This window comes from Gordionus sp. m RMFG-2023, chromosome 2 (assembly GCF_954871325.1).
Source record: "Gordionus sp. m RMFG-2023 chromosome 2, tfGorSpeb1-WG-v2, whole genome shotgun sequence".
Classification (NCBI taxonomy): Eukaryota; Metazoa; Nematomorpha; class Gordioida; order Chordodea; family Parachordodidae; genus Gordionus; species Gordionus sp. m RMFG-2023.
In genome coordinates this window covers 29,397,155-29,419,272 of record NC_088776.1, presented here as the reverse complement: position 1 = coordinate 29,419,272, position 22,118 = coordinate 29,397,155, and the positions used below count along the sequence as shown (strand labels likewise).

Here is a 22,118-nt window from a genome sequence, read left to right as displayed (position 1 = left end):
TTAAAAACTTCTATTAAATTGATAACTTGCTTCCTTATTATCTCGATGATCCGGTAATTCTTTAATAAAACTTGCATCAGATATAAAGATTAGTGTAACCAAGATGGCGTCTCCAGCTGAGTTGCATTGATGTACACTTTTAATAAATGAATCGGGTCTAGGTAGATGTAATATATTTTCTATAAATATTATAGATTTATGGGCTACATTTTCTTCTATATTCTTTTATATTCAATTAGATAATTTTAATTTTGGATAAATTTGATTATAATAAATACATTTTATTTATATTTAAAAATTGATAGGCTATAAAATAAAAATAAATTTAATGTCAATTCTCAGTTTACCCGTATCTCATTTTACCTATTCACTTTAGTTTCAACGCGGTTCAAATTCAAAAATTTTTTTTTTTGATTTTCATTTCTTATACATATCAAAATAATATTCTCCCTTGGCAACTGACAAAGATCAATTATATTTTTTAGGCTAATAATTTGTATACTTTGTACTTTTTCATCTCCGTTATAAAATATTTTAAATTATGTGGGTTTTAGCTACATTACTTTTGTTAATGATAATTATTTTAGTAATCTATAAATATTAATCAGATATAAATTAATTTTTAGGTTATTTGCTATTTGATACTCATTTCTAAAGATCCCAATTTGAACTTTATGATTGGTGAAAAGTTTTTTATTGATTATGAATCAATTAATCATTCTGTATATAAATCTTTTCCCAATATATATGAGGATTCCTCGTTATATTTATCTATAATTATACCAGCATACAATGAAGAAAACAGATGTAAATATGAAATATAACTTAATTTAACCATATTTTAGTAACAAATATGTTAGATGAAACATTGGATTTTCTTAATCAAAGAAAAGTTAATTATTATTTTTTAAAATAATTTATTAGATAATATTAGGCTAATGATTCAAAATTTAGCTATGAAATAATTATTGTTGATGATGGTAGTGCGGATAAAACAACTAAAGTGATTTGTCTAAATTCAAATTATAATAAATTAATTATAAGGTAGCACTAGATTATTCAAAAAAATATACATCAAAATATGTGAGAGTTTTAACCTTAAAAAGAAATAGAGGGAAAGGGCAAGCCATTCGACTAGTAATATACTAGCTACATTAAAAAATTAAATTATTTTAGGGTGTATTATGTTGTAGAGGTAATTTAATATTGTTTGCTGATGCTGATGGTGCTTCAAAATTTGGGGATTTTGAAAAATTAGAGGATGCAATTATTCCTACTTTAAAAGAACCAACTTTGATTTGTGGATCAAGAGCTCACATGCAACAAGAAGTTTTAGTCAGAGTAAAAAAAAAATTAAAATTATTTGTCCCATAATATAATTTAATTGCTCAAAGTATAGTTCTGAAAATTAGTTTTTATCCCAATAAAAAAATGATACTTTAATTATTTATCATATTTTATATTAAAATTATATGTCTTGGCCAAAATTGGATTATTTATTTTTAAGCCTAGCCTGGTTCAAATTATTTTATTAGTACTAGCTTAGACTAGTGATCTGCATAGGGCATAATTTTTCAAGCCCGGCCCGATAAAAAATTTTTTAAAAAAATTTGCAGGCCCACCCTGAACCCAAAATTTTTTTAAAAATTGCCAGCCCGGCCCGAACCCAAAATTTTTTTAAAAATTGCCGTCCCGGCCCGAACCCCAAATTTTTTTTCAAAAAATTTACCGGCCTGGACTGGCCGAATTTATTTAAATATAGAAATTAATTTTTATAATTACTCAAAATAAAAGACATATGTTATATGTCGTTTAGTTTCAATAAATAAAATCAAATATTTTTATTTTACATAAAAAATTCAATATAATTGAGAAATTTAGATATATTAAAAAAAAATTCCAATGTCCGACCCGACCCAGCCCAAATTTTTTTTAAAATATTAGGCCTGGCCCAAGCCCGATTATTTTAAATAGTTTTAAGCCCAAGCTCGGCCCAAAGCCCATTTAGCCTGGGTACAGGCCAGGCCTAACTTTGCAGATCTCTAGCTTTGACCTACATGATTTACACTTTACATTTTTTTAACATAAAAATAAAAAACTAAAAACTGTTGTAAGATATATAAAAAAATCTATACATATGTTTTCTTTTTTTATAATAATATTAATGTACTTTTTATAATAACCTCACTAGGGTTGTGCCAATATTAAATATTAAATTGGGGATAATATTTAATATTTAAAAAATTTTTTTTTAAAAAAAAATTTATATGTAAGAAATAACGAATAAAAAGAAGCCAAAATTCAATTTATTTAAAAAAAAATTGATTATATTTTTGAAAATGCATAACTCAATATTTTATCCAAAAGTAAATTACAAGTTTGGAGATATTACCCATAGATGACAAAAAGGTTTGGGCATCTATTTGAAAAATTTCAAAGCTTAGGTAATATGTTGGCTAAAATTGATTTAGTTCATTATAAAAATCAACTACATGAAGCCATTTAGCAACACTACATTTAGCTATAAACATTGCCTATATTTTAAATAGATGATTACGTTTAGAAAATATTAAAACAAAATACACCTGATCATTTGCAAAAGTTAGGTTCTTTTATACATTCTATATATCAGTATTCAAAATCAATAGATTTTTGAACTTTTTACCTTAAATAATTTTAAACATTTTGTATATCAATATTCAAAATCGATAGATTTTTACCTTAAATTATTTGTTGCCTATTTTTAATACAATTTAGAAATTTAAAATTAGGCTTTTTTTTAAAAAAATCTGCCATTATAATGTAAATTAATTTATTTATACTTTTCAGTAATGAAATAAGAGATAAAAATGAAGCCTTGAAAAAGAAAATTTTCTTATACCCATTGTAATTTCTGATCTTTATGATAATGAAGCTGAAAATCAATATATGATGATGAGTATGAGTATGTAATTGCCATACTCCATCCATACTTCAAGCTTGAATGGGGTTGAGACTCATATAAAAGAGAGAGAAAAGAATAGCAGATGCAAGGTTAAAATATGGATAACCTTCCTAGTTTTCTCTTATATATCAAGTTCCTGAAAAAATGTAAAAAAGAAACAATACCTTTTTGATTAGCATATGCAACAACATGGTATAATTTAAATATAATTTAACACACAGATTAAAGATTTCATCATCTTAAATATATTTTCCAATATCAAACATTTATAAAACAATACTGCCAATTTAGCACACAGTTTAAGCACTTATTCAGTATGACTTAAATGTTTTTACCTATAGGGAGGGGATTGGTGTTGTTAAAAGGCTCGATTTGAGTCGATTTTTAAAAATGACTAACTCAGTATTTTATTCAGGAAAATATTACGCAAGCCTGAAGATTTTAGTCATATATAGCATAAAGGTTTATACATCTATTAGCAAAACCTCAAGGTTTAGGCAATATTTTTCTGGCTAAAATATTGAGTTAGCCATTTTTGAAAATCGGCCAAAATGAGGAAATGCATCCTTGATAAAAACTTTTAAAATATGATATTTTTAAAATCAAATAATAAGGAATGTTAATTTTTTTTAACTGTAATTGTTAATTACAAATAAAATATTTCCAATACTAAAAAAATATGCATCAACAATATATTGATAATGTTATATATCAATATCAAATATATTTGTATCATGATATATTAACCATTTGAAAAAATTTATTGGTATCAAAACCGATACTTTTTTAAATTATTGTTAACAAGTGTGTTAATAGTAATGTATTCAAACAAAGGTTAAATGATATAATATGATATATTTCAATTAACGTAATTGATCTGTTCAAAAATTATCCTAAATTGCTACATGCCCAAAATTTTTACTTGAAAAATATGAAATATAGACATTTTTATAAAGGTCAATGGTAACCTTATTATTAATTGGTCCTCTATACACATTGTTTGCAGATTTGATGGAAAACATTTTCATATTTTATAATTTATTTACAAATCAAATTATTTGACTTGCAAAAATTGTTAATATAATTATATTTAATCCAGTTGATCTTTTAATTTTATATAATATTAAAACTTATAATATTCAAATTTTATCATATTACAAAAGATAACCTTTTTAATATGTTAAATATGACCATTTTAATTTATAACAGCCTTGCCTTCAGTCATGTCTATAATTTCTTCTCTGACAAACTTGTACTATTTATATTTTCCATATTCATACAGCAATATTGGCAATGTTATTTGATCTGCACTGGGCCTCTGTAAACTATTTATCGCAGCTAGCTCTTCACTGTACCTCCAACACTGCCACATGCACTTTTTCTATGCATAGTGGCTAAAAAATGCCATTCTGCTGGAATGCCAAAATATTTCACATGAAAACATAATAGTATTTTCTATTTTTATACTTAGCCATTGGCCCATCAGAAAAATAAAAAAGATTGCACAGATGTCATGGCAATTTTTTTAAGTGCACTGCATTAGTATTATGCTGTAAGCAATCAGATATAAGAAACAATGATTGGATATCTTTATGATATAACAAACGGATGATAATTGGTTCATTTATAACTTTGAATGATTCTCTACAAAATCACATACAAATAAAAATGTATTTTATTAAACTAATAAAAATTTTATAAGGGGACTGCTGGCTTAGAAAAGAATGAGGTGTCAAATCTTCCATTTTTCAATAAAACTTTTGATAAATTTATAATCTGGCTTGACTGTTATTTTCAATGTTGTCTATCGATAAATAACAACTTTTTATAAATTTTAAAATCTACCTGGTTATAATTGAATATTTCCTCATGTTACTTTATTATATATTCCGGCCATGGGCAGTTTTTGCGTTATCTAAAATAACAAGAATGGTTAAATGGATCACATAAATTTTTGGGTAAAAGGTGCTCATGTTTTGAAGTGAGTATTCATCCTTTTTAGTTAAACGTGGTAATTTTTATTGTTTTAAACTGACTAATTTAAAAAATCCTCATGTAATATCAGGTTTCTTTCAGAATAGATATTTCTTTTAGATTGCTAAGAATTAATTCTTTTAGCATTTTAGTTTTTTTTCCATCTTTTCTAAATGACAAAGCAACTTTTATGCCAGGTATTTTTCTACTAATATCTTCGTTGTAATGGAAAGATTTTACAGCATTAACTATACTTTCATCTATACTTGGTATTTTTGTTGCTCTTGCCATATGATAAGATACTTAATATTTTTAATTAACCAACTACCTGGCATTAAAGTTAAAATTTTACATTTATAATTACGTGATAACTATGAGAATTTATTTTTAAGATGTACTAATATGTCATCTGCATTTTCGTTTTTATTTGAATTTTTACTACCATCTCATTAATATTTAAGCTGGCAGTTCCTTTTTTTATTAAAATTTTTTGGGGATATTGTTTTTCCAATGTCCCCTTTTTTTGATAGGCGATTCTCAGTTTTATTATTGTTATATCGATTGTTTCATTCCTATCAACTTCTATGTGTTGATGCTAAAAAGTCCGATTTGGATAGATTTTTAAAAGCGGCCCAATTAAGATTATAATCAAAGTAATATTATGTTAACCTGAAGATTTTGGTCAGGAAAGGTTTGGATATCTATTTACCAAATCTTGAGCCTTATATAATATTATTTTGGCTAAAATTTTTATAGGGCCGTTTTTGAAAATCCACCAAAAGGCTATGCCTATTGTTTGAATTTTTGCTAGTCTTAGTCCGTAGCTATTTTCATATTTATTGAATTTTCATAAGTTTTTTTATCAACCATTGATGGTTAGGAATATTCAATATATTTATACACTTAGTTCTTTTATTATAGTATGCATAATTAAATTTTTTAATTACAATTAGAAAAAAAGAAACTTTTACTTAATTTAATTTTTTATATGATTTGTTAATACATAATTTATTGAAGGCAAATCCCCTCCTAAATATACCTTCCCTCCCCCCAAAAAAAACATTTCGCAGCCTTCGCCCGCGATATTTACCCATCGCTTTAATAACCCCATGATATTTATTTTAAAAAATCTTATAATGATCCACCTTTTGTAATCTCAAAACAATTCTAATTAAACTCTTTTAGGCCTCATGATTATTTGGGCCAGGAAAATAATCATCAGTTGGTGATAATCAACTAGTTCTTACTAACCGTATTCTAAATCACGAGAAACTGTACTAAAATTTTATCTGTAAATGAATCAAAAATAAATATATTAAAAAACTTAAATTTTTTTATCACTTATTTTTATCTTTAATCAACAAATAGGGTTTATTTTAACTTTACCCTACCCCCTTCCCTTCCTCCTCCCCACTTAGATGCCTCTTACCCCACATTAAAAAACCTGCTTTCCTCTCATGTAGACGTTGTATACAGCTAAATATTTACAGCTGTCATTCGATTCAGAAATTCCTTTTTTATCTAAAAATATCTTATTAAAAAAATCCAAAACTAGTAAGATTAAAAGTTGACCAATCTTAAATTTCTATAGAAAGCATCATGCAGTCCCGTTTATTGTATAACTTTGGAAACAAGAATAGATTACTTGAATAAATTTTAATAATATTATTTATTTTAGAAATTATTTTCAATATTTATTTAAAAAGAAATTGGCCTAAAAACCTAGATGCGCGATTTAAAAGTAAATAAAAGGAATCTGCAAAGATTCAAATTGTATGAATATGATGGGCTTAGACAATATGTCGATGAAGATATTATTAATTAAAATTTTTTTAAAAATTCATTAACTATATGTATACTTTATCCTACAGCCATGTGTGAAAAGGATTTTCATCTTATGATTTTGATCATGGCAGATAAACGAACGAGTTTAACAGTAAATTATTCGTCAAATGTAAAGATCATAGATATTAATTGACCTTCTATATCGGAATGGATTCTAATCCATGTATTATAATATGAAAAAGGAATCATTGTGCGTGAATAAAACATTTTTGAAGAAAAATACAGCCCAAAGAAAATGAAAACGAAAGATTTTTTTAAAAAATTTATATATTTTTGTATTAAATTTGTTACATTATTTTTAAAATATTTATAAATAAAGAATTTATTCATATTCATAATTAAAAAGGTCGATTTTATATATCATATTTTTTGTAAATATATAAAAAATCGTAGCCCCCCCCCCTTTATCATATTTCTAAGCAATACCACTGGTTACATCAGATTTTTATTAAATTTCTATACCCATACAAAAATGCCAAATGCTTTTAAAATATACTGTATCAGTTAGTGATCTGCATCGGGCCTAATTTTTCCAGCCCGGCCCGAAATTTTTTTTAAAAAAGTTTTGCCGGCCAGGCCCGAACCCGAAATTTATTTTAAAAAAATTTACCGGCCCGGCCAGGCCCGAATTTATATAAATATAGAAATTAATTTTTATAATTACTTAAAATAAAAGACATATGTTATATAGCGTTTAGTTTCAATAAATGAAATCAAAATTTTTTATTTTACATAAAAAATTCAATATAAAATTTATAAATTTAGATATATTTAATAAAATTTCCAAGGTCCGACCCGACCTGGCCCAAATTTTTTTAAAAATATTAGGCCCGGCCCGGTCCGAACCCGATTATTTTAAATAGAATTAGGCTCGAGCCCGGCCCGAAGCCCTTTCGGGCCGGGTACGGGCCGGGCCTAACTTTGCAGATCTCTAGTATCAGTTTATTATTTACATCGAGTTATAAGCCAACATTTTCATTATTGAAGAGATATCAAGTCAGATAGGCTTTCAAGTAGTGATATAAGAAGGGATTTTACTAGGACATGAAAAGAACATAACTGAAACTATTAATTTTGGATTTTTTTTAAAGCATTTAAAACTACATTTTAACCAAAATTATATTGTTAATGCTTTATTTCTATTAGTTTTTACACTGTTTAATCATTGATCATAATATCAATTGTTATAAATAATTTTCTTTACATTCAATAATTGATACCCTAACAAGTATTATTGCAAGCACAATTAAACTATATCAACTTTATTAAATAATATATGTATAATCATTAAATCAACTTATTTATTTTCAACTACAAGCCAATTCTCATCTTCCATCAAATTTTATAAACATTTGAATTTGATCATAATTATATTTTTAGATGTTATTTTTCAAATAAAATCATTATATTATCAATTTTGTGTTCAAATAACTCAAATATTTGTTATATGGTGTTAAAAAAACCATAACTGCTTCTGTAAAATTTTTGTCTGCCCCCAAATGGGTGGAGCTAGAATCGGGCCTGGCCTTTATTCCTCTTGAGGGAAAAGGAAATAAAATGAAAATTAAATTTTAATAAAAATTACTCTATACTTTATATATTTATTTTTCAAACATAAAATATTTACAAAATAACAGGGCTGTAAACCCATTTGGGTTTTCAGTGAAAAATCTCTGAACCCAGTTTGGGTTCAGGGCTCGTTGACCAGAAAAATAATGACTTATAAAATTAGTTAAAATAGCAGTAACATGAATTTTTTAAAAATTTATTTTAATTAGTATTGCCATTAAAATAATTTATCATTATAGTTAAAATATATATGATATATATCTACGATACAATTAAAAAATAATATTATATTTCTATTTTAAAAATTTTATTTAGGCGAATTATCATAATATCTTCTAAAATATCGTTATTAAAACTTCCACGATTAAAAAATTTTTTTTAAAAAAAAGCTTGGACCCTTAATTTAAAAAAAGGGTTTGAGTTTGGGTTCGGGTTCTCAGCCCTGCAAAATAATATTAGAATACTTTAAACCTTATGAAACTAGTGGTGTATCGATACCACTTTTTGGAGGCCTATTCGATATTAAATTGATATCGGCCGGTTACCGATTCTATATCATATCTGATTTTGTATTCAGCTAACATACTAATCGTTATTTTTTATGCATACTTTACTCATCTTATATACTTTTTAAAGTATAAATCTATAATTTAACTACCATAATATAAGTCATTAAAATATATTATAATGATTAGTTATAATTTATATATATGAATCTAAAAGTAATATTTTTGATTGATAAATCATTGATTTATAATAAGTAATGGATATATATTATAAAATTGGATTGATGGGTAAAAATTGTGGATCTATGCAGCCACAATATTTTTGCTAATTATCAACAAACGCGAATGAATTCTCTTTTTAAAGACGTTAACAGCAGTCAAAACTGGTTACTACATGTCAATTCGGTACGGAAAACTCTACGTGGCCACAAATAGGCATAAAAACAATTATGCGCCACGAAAAATCAACGGAACGACAATTTGGATAGACAATATTGGGCACGGGTCTAATTAAGCTATGGTTTATTTTAAAATCATCATTTTATTAATATAATAATAAATGGATTTATATGGCATATATCAAATTAAAGGGTGTGTTGATGATTGAACATTGGTCTTAATCAATGAACTCTGGGTATTAATTTCCTGGACAAAAATACCATGACTAAAATGCCCCGGACAAAATCTCACTGTACATAAATACACCAGACACCGAATAAAAATACTCCTATTTTAATAAATATTTTAAATTGAAATGGGAATTACACGGTTTTTTAGGTATTAATATGTTAAATTTTACCGAGTAGTGGGTTTTGTGTTTAAAAAAAATTATTATTTTTCCTTATCTAATACAAATACTAACCCATGCAAATCTCTAACGCGGTTCACGAGCTGGTATTAAGCCTTAGCTTGAACATCTTAGTTCGGATAAAAATAGTACCAAAGAAAGTAAAAATGTGATGATTAATTATTAAATCATAAAATTTAAGATAAAAGAATTAAGGATATAAAATATTACGTTAATAAATAATCATAATAAAATAAGAATTATTAACTTTATTAAATATTCAATTTATAAACAAAATTTAAGATAGAAAAATTATAATTAAAAATCGTAATCAAATTAAATGACAAAATTATAAAAGAAATAAAAAGTAAAAAGGTGCTTTCTAACAAATTTAATCATTCTTTATATAAACTAAGAATTAGAGTTGTTAAAGTACCTAGATACTAAAATGGTATTTATATATAAATAATATTTTAGAGGTATCTGTATCTATACCCATTTGGATATAATTTTATTTTTACTTTTTTTAAAATTAAAATAATAATATTTGAATTTAATTCATTTAATAATATATCCGAGTTTGTTTCATTACAAAAACAAATCAGCCAATGTTATTTTATGCAATGGATAACGATAACGGTAAATTTTATATTATGATTTATTTTATTTATAATAATTAAAAAAATATATATTATAATTTTTAAATCATTATTTCTAGACAATCTATGAAAAGAAATCATGGGCACCCTTTAGATGACATGATATGATATAAGTTATGATGCTCATCAAACTTTGTATGATTTTTTAAAAATGAGTCGGGATTTTATATATTTAATATATCCCAATATAAAGTTGCTATTCATTAAATACAATGACCAGTCTACCATCAAGTGCCACGGTAAGTTTACTGTGACTAAAAATGCCTTTACAGATAAACAGGGTACCTTAATGATAAAAATTTTGTGAATGTTTTATTATTAATCTAGCAATTATTTATAATCATTTAATAATATATTCTGTATTTATATTATCAAAATCTGACAATCATTTTAATTATATATTTTGTATATAGATGTGATATTAGCTAAATAATTTTTTTTTATCTCCATTCGAAATTTGAATTTTAACATAGTATCATTATTAAGTATTATCACCTTACATAAGTATAATAAAAAGTGTATTTATATCTAGATACTTAGACGATGTATCTGTATATAGATCCATTTGAAAAGTATTTGTAACAATTCTGTTAAAACTTAAAACGTTTTTGAATAATAAATCTTATAATTCGCATATAAATTACATAATATAATAAATGTAAATGAACTACCGAAAATAAAATTATAATAATAAATGTAACTATTCAAGAGATTATTTTTCGCACAATAAAATAACAAACGTAATTATTGAGATTAAGTTTTCAGACATCACAACAAAACTAACTGATACATATTGGCTGCTCTGAGCAGCCCTATTTATTAGATTTTCGATTGTAGGTTTGATATCTATATAAAATTAGTATTTCTCCTCATTTAATATAAACAAAACACCTACCCTTATTTTTGTTACATAGCTAACTTCTAACGCCGTCCACGATATTTATCAGATCTTAGCCTGAACTGCGACTTCGGTATAGAATAAGATATTTATTGGCTGCTTCGCAAATATTTTTCATAATCTACATTTGTGCTTAGACTTACAGGCCTTGCTATGAACCGCGTAGAAATACATTTAGCTAAAATCTAAATTTTCCCCAGTACTTTATATATGTGCTTGATTTTTTATATAAATTTTTGTAAAGATGCCCAACGGCTGCGTATCATTACCTCAGCTTTTTAGTAAAGAATGAAACTTACCTGGGAAAAGAATGATATATTTTTTTAAAACTTTCTCCCCATCTAAACACTTAAAATTAGGGTATTTTTGTCCTAGGGTCAACTTTCAATCATCAACACGCCGTTAATTTGATATGAGCCATAAAAATTCTATTTTTTTTAATATTATTAATGAAGATTTTAAAATAAATGCAGCTCAATTAGATCCGCGTTGTTATATCGCCAAGTTTTCCGTATCGAAATGATACCGTCAAAACTATTAAATTAAAAAACAGAATTCAAATTATTTAATTTTTTTTTAGAAAAGTATTTAAATCTTGTGAGTAATTGTAATTAATGATGCATTCATTTTTAAAAGCATATGCTCACAACCCTGTTACAATATTTATATAAGGAGAATTTATTATAAGATCAAAAAGGGAAAAGAATGATAAAAAATTTAAAGAAGATGACCAAAAGAAAAAAATTATTAATTAAAGGAATCGAAGATTATTAGCAAAAAAGAAAAATAACTAAGATTGAAAAAGTTCAAAAATAACATAAAATTAATTAAAAAATGATTTCATTAGATTTATATTTTTTATATATAAATTACGCCACCATTTCTGACAAAATATAAACAATATATATTTTTTTACAGAGATCATTTTTAAGAAATATTTTGATGCTCGGATTTCAGTATAGTGTAAGTATTATCGGTGGAATAAGCGGAATCAAGGACACTCAATGTGGGTTTAAATTAATGAATCGAACTTGTGCGATTTTACTCTTTTCCAATCTTCACATTGAAAGATGGTATCAACTTACTCATTTTATTAAATTTTATATATTATTTAGGGCTTTTGACGTTGAATTAATATACATAGCAAAGAGATTGAAAATTATAATTATCGAAATGCCAATAAATTGGCATGAAATCTCCGGTATTATTTACACTATTTTTATTTATTTAAGATTAATAGTCGCTGGCGCTTACGCAGGAATTTGGTCTGGGGGGGGGGGATAATTAAATTTTTTAAAGAAATATTATTGTTTTTTTTTAAATATCAAGCATAAATTTATTAGGACTAATAACTATTTCTAATACACAATTTTAAATTAATGTGAATTATAAAAAAATTATATGTAAAGAATCACTTAAATGACCCAAAATAGAAATTTGAATTTTTTGAGCCTTTACACAAAAAGTTTCTTAGATTGCATTTTGTATGTTATACATTTACAATGTAAAATCCAATCTTCGTTGTGATTGAGCTAATTTTTCAATTATCTCATCCTTGCTTGTCGTCAAATGCCTATGAATATTCAAAAGATCCAAACCTTTCAATCTACTTTCAGATGTTGTACATCTTGGTATGTTTTTCAGAGACCTGCAGGCCAGGCCCCCGGGCCGGACAATATTTTTATTTTTTAAAATATACCCGGGCCCAAATTTTTTAAAAAAAAACACCCAGGCCGGGCCTGAATTATTTTAAAAAAACACCCAATCCGGGCTATATTTATTAAAATAGCCTATATTTGAAATCGTTATTAGCTATAAAGATCAAAAATAAATATATTTTATTTTTAAAAAAGCCGAGCCGGGCCTGAAAATTTATTAAAAAAAGCCGAGTCGGGCCTAAAATTGTTTTTAAATAAAGCCGAGCCGGGCCTGAAAATTTTTAAAAAAAAATCCGGGCCGTGCCCTGCAAATGGTACTTCTGCAGGCCTCTGTTATTCTTCTTAAAAAAGAGAATGTTCTCTCATTAGTTTACTAATGGGAAAAGTTTATAAACCCTTTTAATACATTGGGAATTTAATCTAAAATGTGTTTGAAATAATGCAGAGCATCCAGGGTTGGGCAAATTTTCAGAAAATTGTATTCGGATACAGATACTTTATAAAATTTTGTATTTAAGATACTAGATACTTTAGAAAAATTTCAATAAGATACAAGATACTTGTATTTTTTTTAAAAAAAAGTATCTAAGATACAAGATACTTTTTTAAAAAACTTTAAATAGTCAAAATCAAAATGTATAAAGCTTTATTTTATTATCTATAATATAAATTTATAAAAAAATAACAAATTTATTATAAAAGATAATGAGATATTCCATTTAATAATTATATAATTAGTAAATAATAATAAATCAGTATCATATATCAGCATTATTTTTTAATATTATTAATTTTTCAAATGATTTATTGTTCAATCTTTGACGATTTGGTCTATTAACCATATTAGCAAACTAAATAATCTTTCAACGGAGGCTGAGGAGGGTAATATTGTGTTATATTTAATAAATATTTCTTTTATATATTTATAACTATTTAACATATTTATACTCCGCCTGTCATCTTTCATATAATTTAGGACCTCTATTTCAATATCATTTATTGAATTATTAGAATTGGATGTGGTACTTTTAAGGCAAAAGTAATCATCATCTTCATCAATTGAAGATTTTGTTGAAGTATTAATTTCAATATTATTTTTAAGAACAATTAAAACTTCATGTAATAACAAATCCTGAAGGTATTTTTTTCTTTTTCACCATCAATCCAACGATTTTTAAAATAGGGATGAGAAATAGTTGCCAAAAATGCACTTTTAAAATTGTTATCAAAATCATATATATTTTTAAATCTTTTATTTAAATTATTTTCTATGGCAATAGCTAATGGTTTGCAAAATTGTAGATTGGTTTGAATTAAATTTAATTTTTTTTAACGACATTTAAAATTGGAGCTGATTCTCCCTAATAGCAGTTGATTTCACTCTGTATTTTGTCAATCGCTATAGCCAATGGGGCCATTGTATTGCAATATTCTTCTAAATATTGAATTTCAATATCTCTTAATTTAGGAAATTCTAATTTTTGACATAATTTAGAAAGTTCGCCCTTAAATTTTAATAAACTATGAAGACTATCATACAAACTATTCCATCTAGTGCAACAAGGTGTAACTAATTGTTTTCCTAAAACTGCTTTAATAAGTTTTGCAGTTTTAGGCCTATTATTTGCATTCCATAGCTTAGTACATTTAGCTATTGCAGGATGATGAATTTTAGAAATGTTAGGAGAATCCTTAATAGCTCTCTCGACATCTGTTGTAGCAATTAGACTTATCGTATGGCATAAACAACGAATGTGTTGAGGCAATGTTATTGAGGCTTCTTTAGACCCTTAAATAAACAAATAAATAATTTTATTTGAATAAAATTTTTTACTAAATTTACAATATCATAATAAATTTTTAGAAGTATTAAATAAAATTTTCAATGATATCGAATTCTATACATTCATCATCATTGATGTCAAAGTCATTCTCTACAGCTTCCATAGAATATTCAATACCAAAGTCAGGATGAATTTCTTTATTATGATCATCTTGAAGTACTTCAAAAAATTTGCCATAAAGTATGCTTAGTTTAAATTTATTGTTATAATTTTCGGTTGAAGAATCATCTGAAGACGAAGATAAACATATTATTCTATTTTCTTCTTCCATAATTTTAAAATAGACAGATATAAAACGATTCAAATATGGTAGTTCTAATTGTTAGCAATATCTTAAAATATCTAAATTTTGATTAAATTTTTCATTTAAATCTTAAAACAATATCATTTAAAATTTTAATACTATTTAAATTAACCAATATAAATTTTTTTTATAGTATCTGTATCTTTTTGAATACAAAGTTGGTTAAGATACAAATACTTTTAAATAATATGTATCTTAGATACTGGATACAAGATACTTTTCAAAATTTTAAAAAAGATACAAGATACAAAAGTATCTTGTATCTTAGATACAATTACCCGCGATACTGCCCAACCCTGAGAGCATCCATAGCATTTTTTGGGACTATACCAACCATAGTTAATCTTATCAGCTAGTAAGACATCATAAGATACTTTAACATCTTCATAATAAAAATCTAACAAATATATTTTTTTCTATCACCATCTAAAAAAGGTTGGGAAGGATTTTGTGGAAGTTATTTGCAGATTAGTAAGTGCTGCATGATGAATTAAAAATTCATTTATTTGGGTTATAAATGTATCTGTATTTAAGATATACTCTTCTACTGATCTTATATTAATGTTTTAACGATGAGCTTGCCTTGCTACAAGTCGAGGGAGACAAATATTAAACACGTATAGCTCTGCTTTGACTCAACAATAAAATATGAAATTCTTCATCAATATTAGTCCTAATTTCCTTGAGTTCTGATAAAATTCTCTCCGCTATTCTCATCTTCTTAATCAAGTCAGTCGTGTTTTTGAAAAGTAATACTTAAAATAGTTGTATAATTAAATAATACATTCTAGTGAGAAATAGAATTTGGAATAAGCATTGAATCCAATAATTTTCTTGCTTCTGAGGAAATATTTCTTTCAGGCCATTGTGATATTTCAGTAATAGCAAATAATTGGCTCTTCTAATTCCTTAAAAGCTGTTACTGCTTAATGGCAGAGACTCTATCTCGTTGGACTTGCAATTTCTTTTTCCCTGTTGGACAAGAAGTTTCAGAAATAATAATTATTTGACTAGAAATTTGAAAATTGTAGATAAATATTACGCCACTAAAAATTTGAAAATAATAAGTAAATATTACGCCGGAAAACTTGAAATCGAAATTAATTGATAAAATAACTTAGAAGAAAAATGTAATTAAATATATATTTAATATGAGATACGAATAAATATTAACAAATATAAATTAATTAAACAATAATATTTTTAAAAAATATATCCGGTATCTGCATTTTTTGGCTTTGGAAGGGGGGGATTTGTCCCCTCCCCCCGGTGCGTACGCCAATGAATAGTCGAGTTGTTCGCCCTCCATTTTAGATCGGGGTTGTTTGACAAAAAACGATAAATAGACAGTTTCGGGTTTGACAATTTTTTGAACTCGGGTTTAAATTTTAGTTTAAAAATATTTGTATTCAGAAAATTAGTAATTTATTTAAATAAATGATATTGAAAAAGGTATTTATTTGCCATTGATATGAAACACAAAAGGCTTAAATAAAAAATAAATGTGTGTATAACAAATAACTAACATCTATACCTATACATGAGCTAAGAACCTATGCAAAATAAATATTTAATGCTAATTATTATATAGGTTAACATCTAATATTAACAGCAATCACTCATATGAAATCTGGCAGTGCGCGCACCTCATCAAGGTATTCCTCGCAAAGTCTTTTTAGAATTTGGGTATTATAGCTCTGCGATTTTGTAATCTGTGTCCAAGAACACTCCATCATTTGAGATTGGTCTCGTCGGAAGCCACTTCAAATTTCATATTTTCCATTAACCTGATTGATAGGTGTTTATTTCCAGCTAAACTAAAAAACAATTCATTGATTGTTGATGCGCTCTTCGTCAGATAGGGTATTCTGATTCACGTTCCAGATTATCGGTGGAAATAGGGGTTTAATTCGACATGTGGGACTTCGAACTGTCTCTTGCAACCTCCCTGGGTGCTCCATTATATAAATTAAATAATCGAGAATATTTTTACCATTATTAGTAACCGTTCTTAGGAATGTCATTGCACATGCCACAGAAGAAACTTAGTTTCATCGGTCCTGTATTGGCATTCAGACCTAGCCTCTGAATTTTTTATGTGTACTTTGACATAAATAGTAAAAGCACCCTGTAATTACAGTATGATCCCCTACTTATAAATACCAATGATAGTTTACCCTCGTCATAGAAAACTTTTAGCATATATGTCGTAATTTTTAAAGGGATCATGACTATCCTTGATCACACGGGATTTAAAGGGATAACTAAAAAATTAGGGTTGATAATTAAGGAATGATAATACGGGATTATCACGTTTTAATCGTGATAAAGAGGAATCTTATTTTAAAAGCGTTTTCCACGAGTTTCGTTGCGTTTTTAATTTTCAATTTAGTTTTTTTTGGCCTTATGATATAAGATATGTCTAGTATAAGGTATCATTCGATAGCTAATCAAAAGATTTATTCAACTGGAGGTCGATCTCTGCCCCAGTGATAATACCGTATAATTCTTTATCCTTTAAAAAATTGAAATTTTAAAGGGATCCCTTTAAATCCCGTGAAGATCCCGGATAGTCATGATCCCTTTAAAAATTACGACATATAAATTAAGGAATGATAATACGGGATTATCACGTTTTAATCGTGATAAAGAGGAATCTTATTTTTAAAGCGTTTTCCACGAGTTTCGTTGCGTTTTTTAATTTTCAATGTTGTTTTTTTGGCCTTATGATATAAGATATGTCTAGTATAGGGTATAAACGCAACGAAACTCGTGGAAAACGCTTTTAAAATAAGATTCCTCTTTATCACGATTAAAACGTGATATCCCGTATTATCATTCCTTAATTAAAAACCTTAATTTTTTAGTTATCCCTTTAAAATCCCGTGAAGATCCCGGATAGTCATGATCCCTTTAAAAATTACGACATACACATCTCTTCTTTGTGTTATTAAGATATTCATTGCTACTAGTCCAACAACATTTAATGGCTTAGTATGCTTTTCAAATAACGGATCTTGAATTAGGAATGCTGATGATAATATTGCTTGAATATTTTGATGTTTAATTTTTATGGAGGGTATATGAATTAGAGGTCTGCATTGGGCGGGTTTTTGGACCAAAAGCCCGCCCATCCAATGTTTTAAAAAATTTAACCCGCCCGCCCATAGTTTAAAAAAAATATATACCCTCCCGCCCCGCCCATTTGTCTAAAATTCCTTACCCACCTGCCCATTAGTCTAAAATTTTCCCGCCCGCCCATTATTTATAAAAAATTTTTAACCCAAGCCCACTAATAAAATTTAATTATGGACATTTCTTCATTTTTTTAAGCATCTAATAAAAATATTTCAGCATTACACCTCTACAAAAAGTTTATAATTTAGGAAATTAATATAAGTATAAAAATAATCAATGTAAATTATAAACAATTTATTTGATCAAATTGAATATTTATGAAAAAAATATAAATGTAAAATTAATATTATATGTAATTATTAAAATTTATATATTATATAATAAAATAAAAATGAAAAGGGCAATTATAAAGATAAACAATTATTACTAAAATAAAATAATACAATGCAGATTGCAAACCCCCAAAAAGGAAATTTTAAGAGAAAAGTTTTATACATTCCCATAAAAGGAAATTTTTAACAGACAAAAATGTTTATTTATTCTAAGAAAAAAGTTTTATTGTTGTGTTTATTACATATAGTTAGGTAAATGCTTTTCACTTAAAAAAAACGATTGGTACAATAAAAAAAGAAATATTGTTATAGATCATTTAAACAATTATTTTTTTTAGTTTGTTTTTGAACAAAAATTTTAAATTTCCTTAACCTGCCCGCCCATTGTTTAAATTTCTTAACCCGCCCGCCCATAGTTTCAAATTTTTTTAACTTGTCCGCCCGCCTGCCCATTCTCGAAATTTTTTTTACCCGCCCATCCGCTCGCCCACGCTTTTTTATTTATACCTTATATCCAAACAATATGCCTTTATTATTCGATCTTATGTGGAAATATAATAAAAAGCGGATTTTTTCCAAGAGAAGGGTGGATCCGGGATTTGTTATATAAATTTTATAAAATTCGAAGAAGTATTTTTGCCTCAAAATATAAAACACTTATGTAAAAAGTTTTTGATCTATACCTTTGACAAAGCTCCCGCTACTAAATGATCATATGGTAGATATTATATATAGAAATTCATCTTTTGACCAAATCTGGGACAATTTGCCCTAAAGATGAAAATATTATAGTTGTTTGCCTTTTTACTCCACTTGCTATATAGTCCCGGTCACCTCTGCTAAAATGACACCGATTACTTAAATATTAGTCTTGATTACGCATATTGCCGTTAAAATTCTTGTTGTGTATTTCTAGTAGTAATAGATATAAATATAAGTCAATTTATAATTCTTGCAATTGTTAGTAGTAATAGAAATATAAGTCAATAATTCTTTCAATTCTCAGGCTGGACCGGATTATGTAAAAAATCAGGGAAGGTCCTCGATTCTCTTATTATTCATATAATTTTAGTAAAGCCGCTTTAAAATTTTGATATATTTTTCTAAATCTCAATCTAATTTATATAATATTACTCATTTTAATAATCCCTCAAAAGTAGGATTCTTTTAGTCAGACAAAATATATCTAAGGCAATGTCCAAACTTGATTACTCTTAATTTTCAAATAAAATTAGATATGTAAGTGTTTTTTAAAAAATAAGAGTAAAAAAATTTTCAATAGCTATCTATTTTTACATCCAAGAATTTTACTGCTAAAATATTTGAAAAACGATATTTAAGGTTAGGAAAATATTTTAATGCATTAGGAGAAAACAAAAAAACAAGTTAGAATATAGCCTAAAAATTTAAAATAATAATTAAGGATATTCCTAGTTTTCCGGGAAAAAATCCCAGCTCACTGAAAAAAATTACAAAGAGGTTAATTCTTCGGAAAAATATTTTACCAAAAATTCCCGTAATTAGATCGAAAAAATTTAAAATGAACTTGATAAGAAAAAAACTTTTACGCATATTAATATTATCCTAGCTAGCACTACTATTTGCTGAAAGAAGAATGAAATGAGATTCACAATTTGTTTTAAAAACTCAGTTTTATATGTTTCTTTAGTTTTATCATTTTTTAAATATAATTATTATAATTAAACAATAATAAAATAAAAATGACTAAAATATAAAGTAACGAATAACCTGAGAAAACGAATGCGTTAATTTAATTCATTGCATAATAGTGACGTGTTAACTGATTTTTTAAAAAAAAGTAATTTATAACACATTACTATACAGCACCAATACATATCATATATACAAGTTAAAATGTAAATATAATATAAATTAAATATAAAATAATAAATTCTACATATTTAATGTAAATTGCGAAAAGGATAAATATGGAAAAAAACTTCCCGGTTACGACGCATGGCATATTCGATTTTTACTGTTTATAGCTATTTGTAAAATACCTAAAATACATATTTTGTGATTGGATAATTAATAAAAAATTACGAATTCATAAGGATACTTTTTCCCCTTATCCTTTAAAATTTAAGGGGAAAAGAGGATTAGATAGATAATTAAATTATGATTTTATTATTTTGATAAAAATTATATTAAATTATTAAATTTTTACCGTATAAAATCGATATTTGGTTAGAGGCATTAAAATAAATCCAGACCCCTTTTCCCTCAGGAAAAGATACTTATTTTTCCTACCAGTCAAACGCTACTTCTACGCACAATACATATTTATTTGTTTTATTTTATACGATAGGATAAAGGCTGAAAAAAAATTATAAAAAAACAATATTAATACAAAATTCTAATTATATATTTCTATTGGAATTTGGTAATTTAAAATTATAATTCTTATTCATTATTTTCGTTAAATTTCGTCATCAATATTTAAATTATTTTTTAGGTTCAAAAATAATACCAGTATTTAGTTGGCTACAAATGGGAAAAGATATATTGCTAATACGTTTAAAATATATGCTTGGAATATGGAATATTAATCCTGACTACGCAAAACTAATCCAAAATCTTCAAACTCTTGATACGAATAAAAAGATATAAATGACAACGATATTTTTTAAAATGTGGTTTGGGTCGAAATCAAATTTGAAATAAAATGTGATTCTTAATTATGAGATTTCTTCTTTGAACACCATTTTATAATGTAAATAAATCAGAGACTGGAGGTCGAAATTTTAGGCTTGGCATTGATTTAAAAATAATTTTCATTTTTAAGCTCCATATGAGATTGTTTGGCTCAGTCTGGATTTTTTTTTCGGCACGGCCTGAAATTTTTAGAATGTTATTTTGCAAATATGTTCAAAGAAAATATTAAATGAATATTAAACGCGCCATTATTTTTCAAATTGATTTATTAATATTTAAAAATTTGGAAATTTTTTCAAAAATAGGCTTTCGATCAAATAACGCCTGAATTGGTCTTTCAGTTACTGAAATTTGAAGGGTAATTAATGTACACTGTGTTATCAGTCTTCATACTGTTAAGGCAGATTGGAGCAGTGATATATTATTTTCTTTAGGGGGAGGGGTCAATGTCTCTAAAAGTTTGGGAGCTTCTCTCCTTCCCGATTGAAACATGGGAAACCCTGTAAGACTTCGAGGAAAAGCATAGTGCAGGATAGCAATTTTTTTTTATTCCAATGATAAATTTTGTAAACAAAATAGTTCATTAATCATTATATAAATTTATAGACTAAAAGAATATTAAAAACTATCATTGAATCAACTTGTACCTATTTTTTTAAAAATATTATTCTAATATACATAAAATAAATATTTCAGAATAAAATATATTGGGGCCATTCCATGTCAAATCGATCAAAAAAAGCACTTTTTCGGCCGACCCCTTTTAAAATTGTTAAAAATTTCTGGAATTATTTAGAGAGGTAAAAAAATAAGAAAGCCGTTTATTTTAGCTCTCTAGCACACCTGGTTCTTGAGATATAGGGGCTCAAAGGTACAAAAAAGAGCCACTTTGGAATCTGTAAAATTTTTAAAATGCTTATATCTCATATAGTAAAAAAATTATAATATATCATTTTGTAGGTAAAGAAATTCTCTAATGGGCTA

General features: G+C 26.3%; 1 protein-coding gene across 1 annotated transcript; it reads left to right on the top strand.

Annotated features, from left to right (window-relative positions):
* Window positions 1–727: 727 nt before the first annotated feature.
* Window positions 728–21,116, top strand: LOC135925236 (dolichyl-phosphate beta-glucosyltransferase-like). The gene is made up of 8 exons (XM_065460463.1): window positions 728–807; window positions 846–892; window positions 935–1,003; window positions 1,045–1,137; window positions 1,177–1,341; window positions 12,101–12,255; window positions 12,298–12,383; window positions 20,935–21,116. Exons 2-8 carry the CDS (start codon window positions 854–856, stop codon window positions 21,087–21,089), a joined length of 762 nt encoding a protein of 253 aa, XP_065316535.1. The 5' UTR covers window positions 728–807; window positions 846–853; the 3' UTR covers window positions 21,090–21,116.
* Window positions 21,117–22,118: the final 1,002 nt, after the last annotated feature.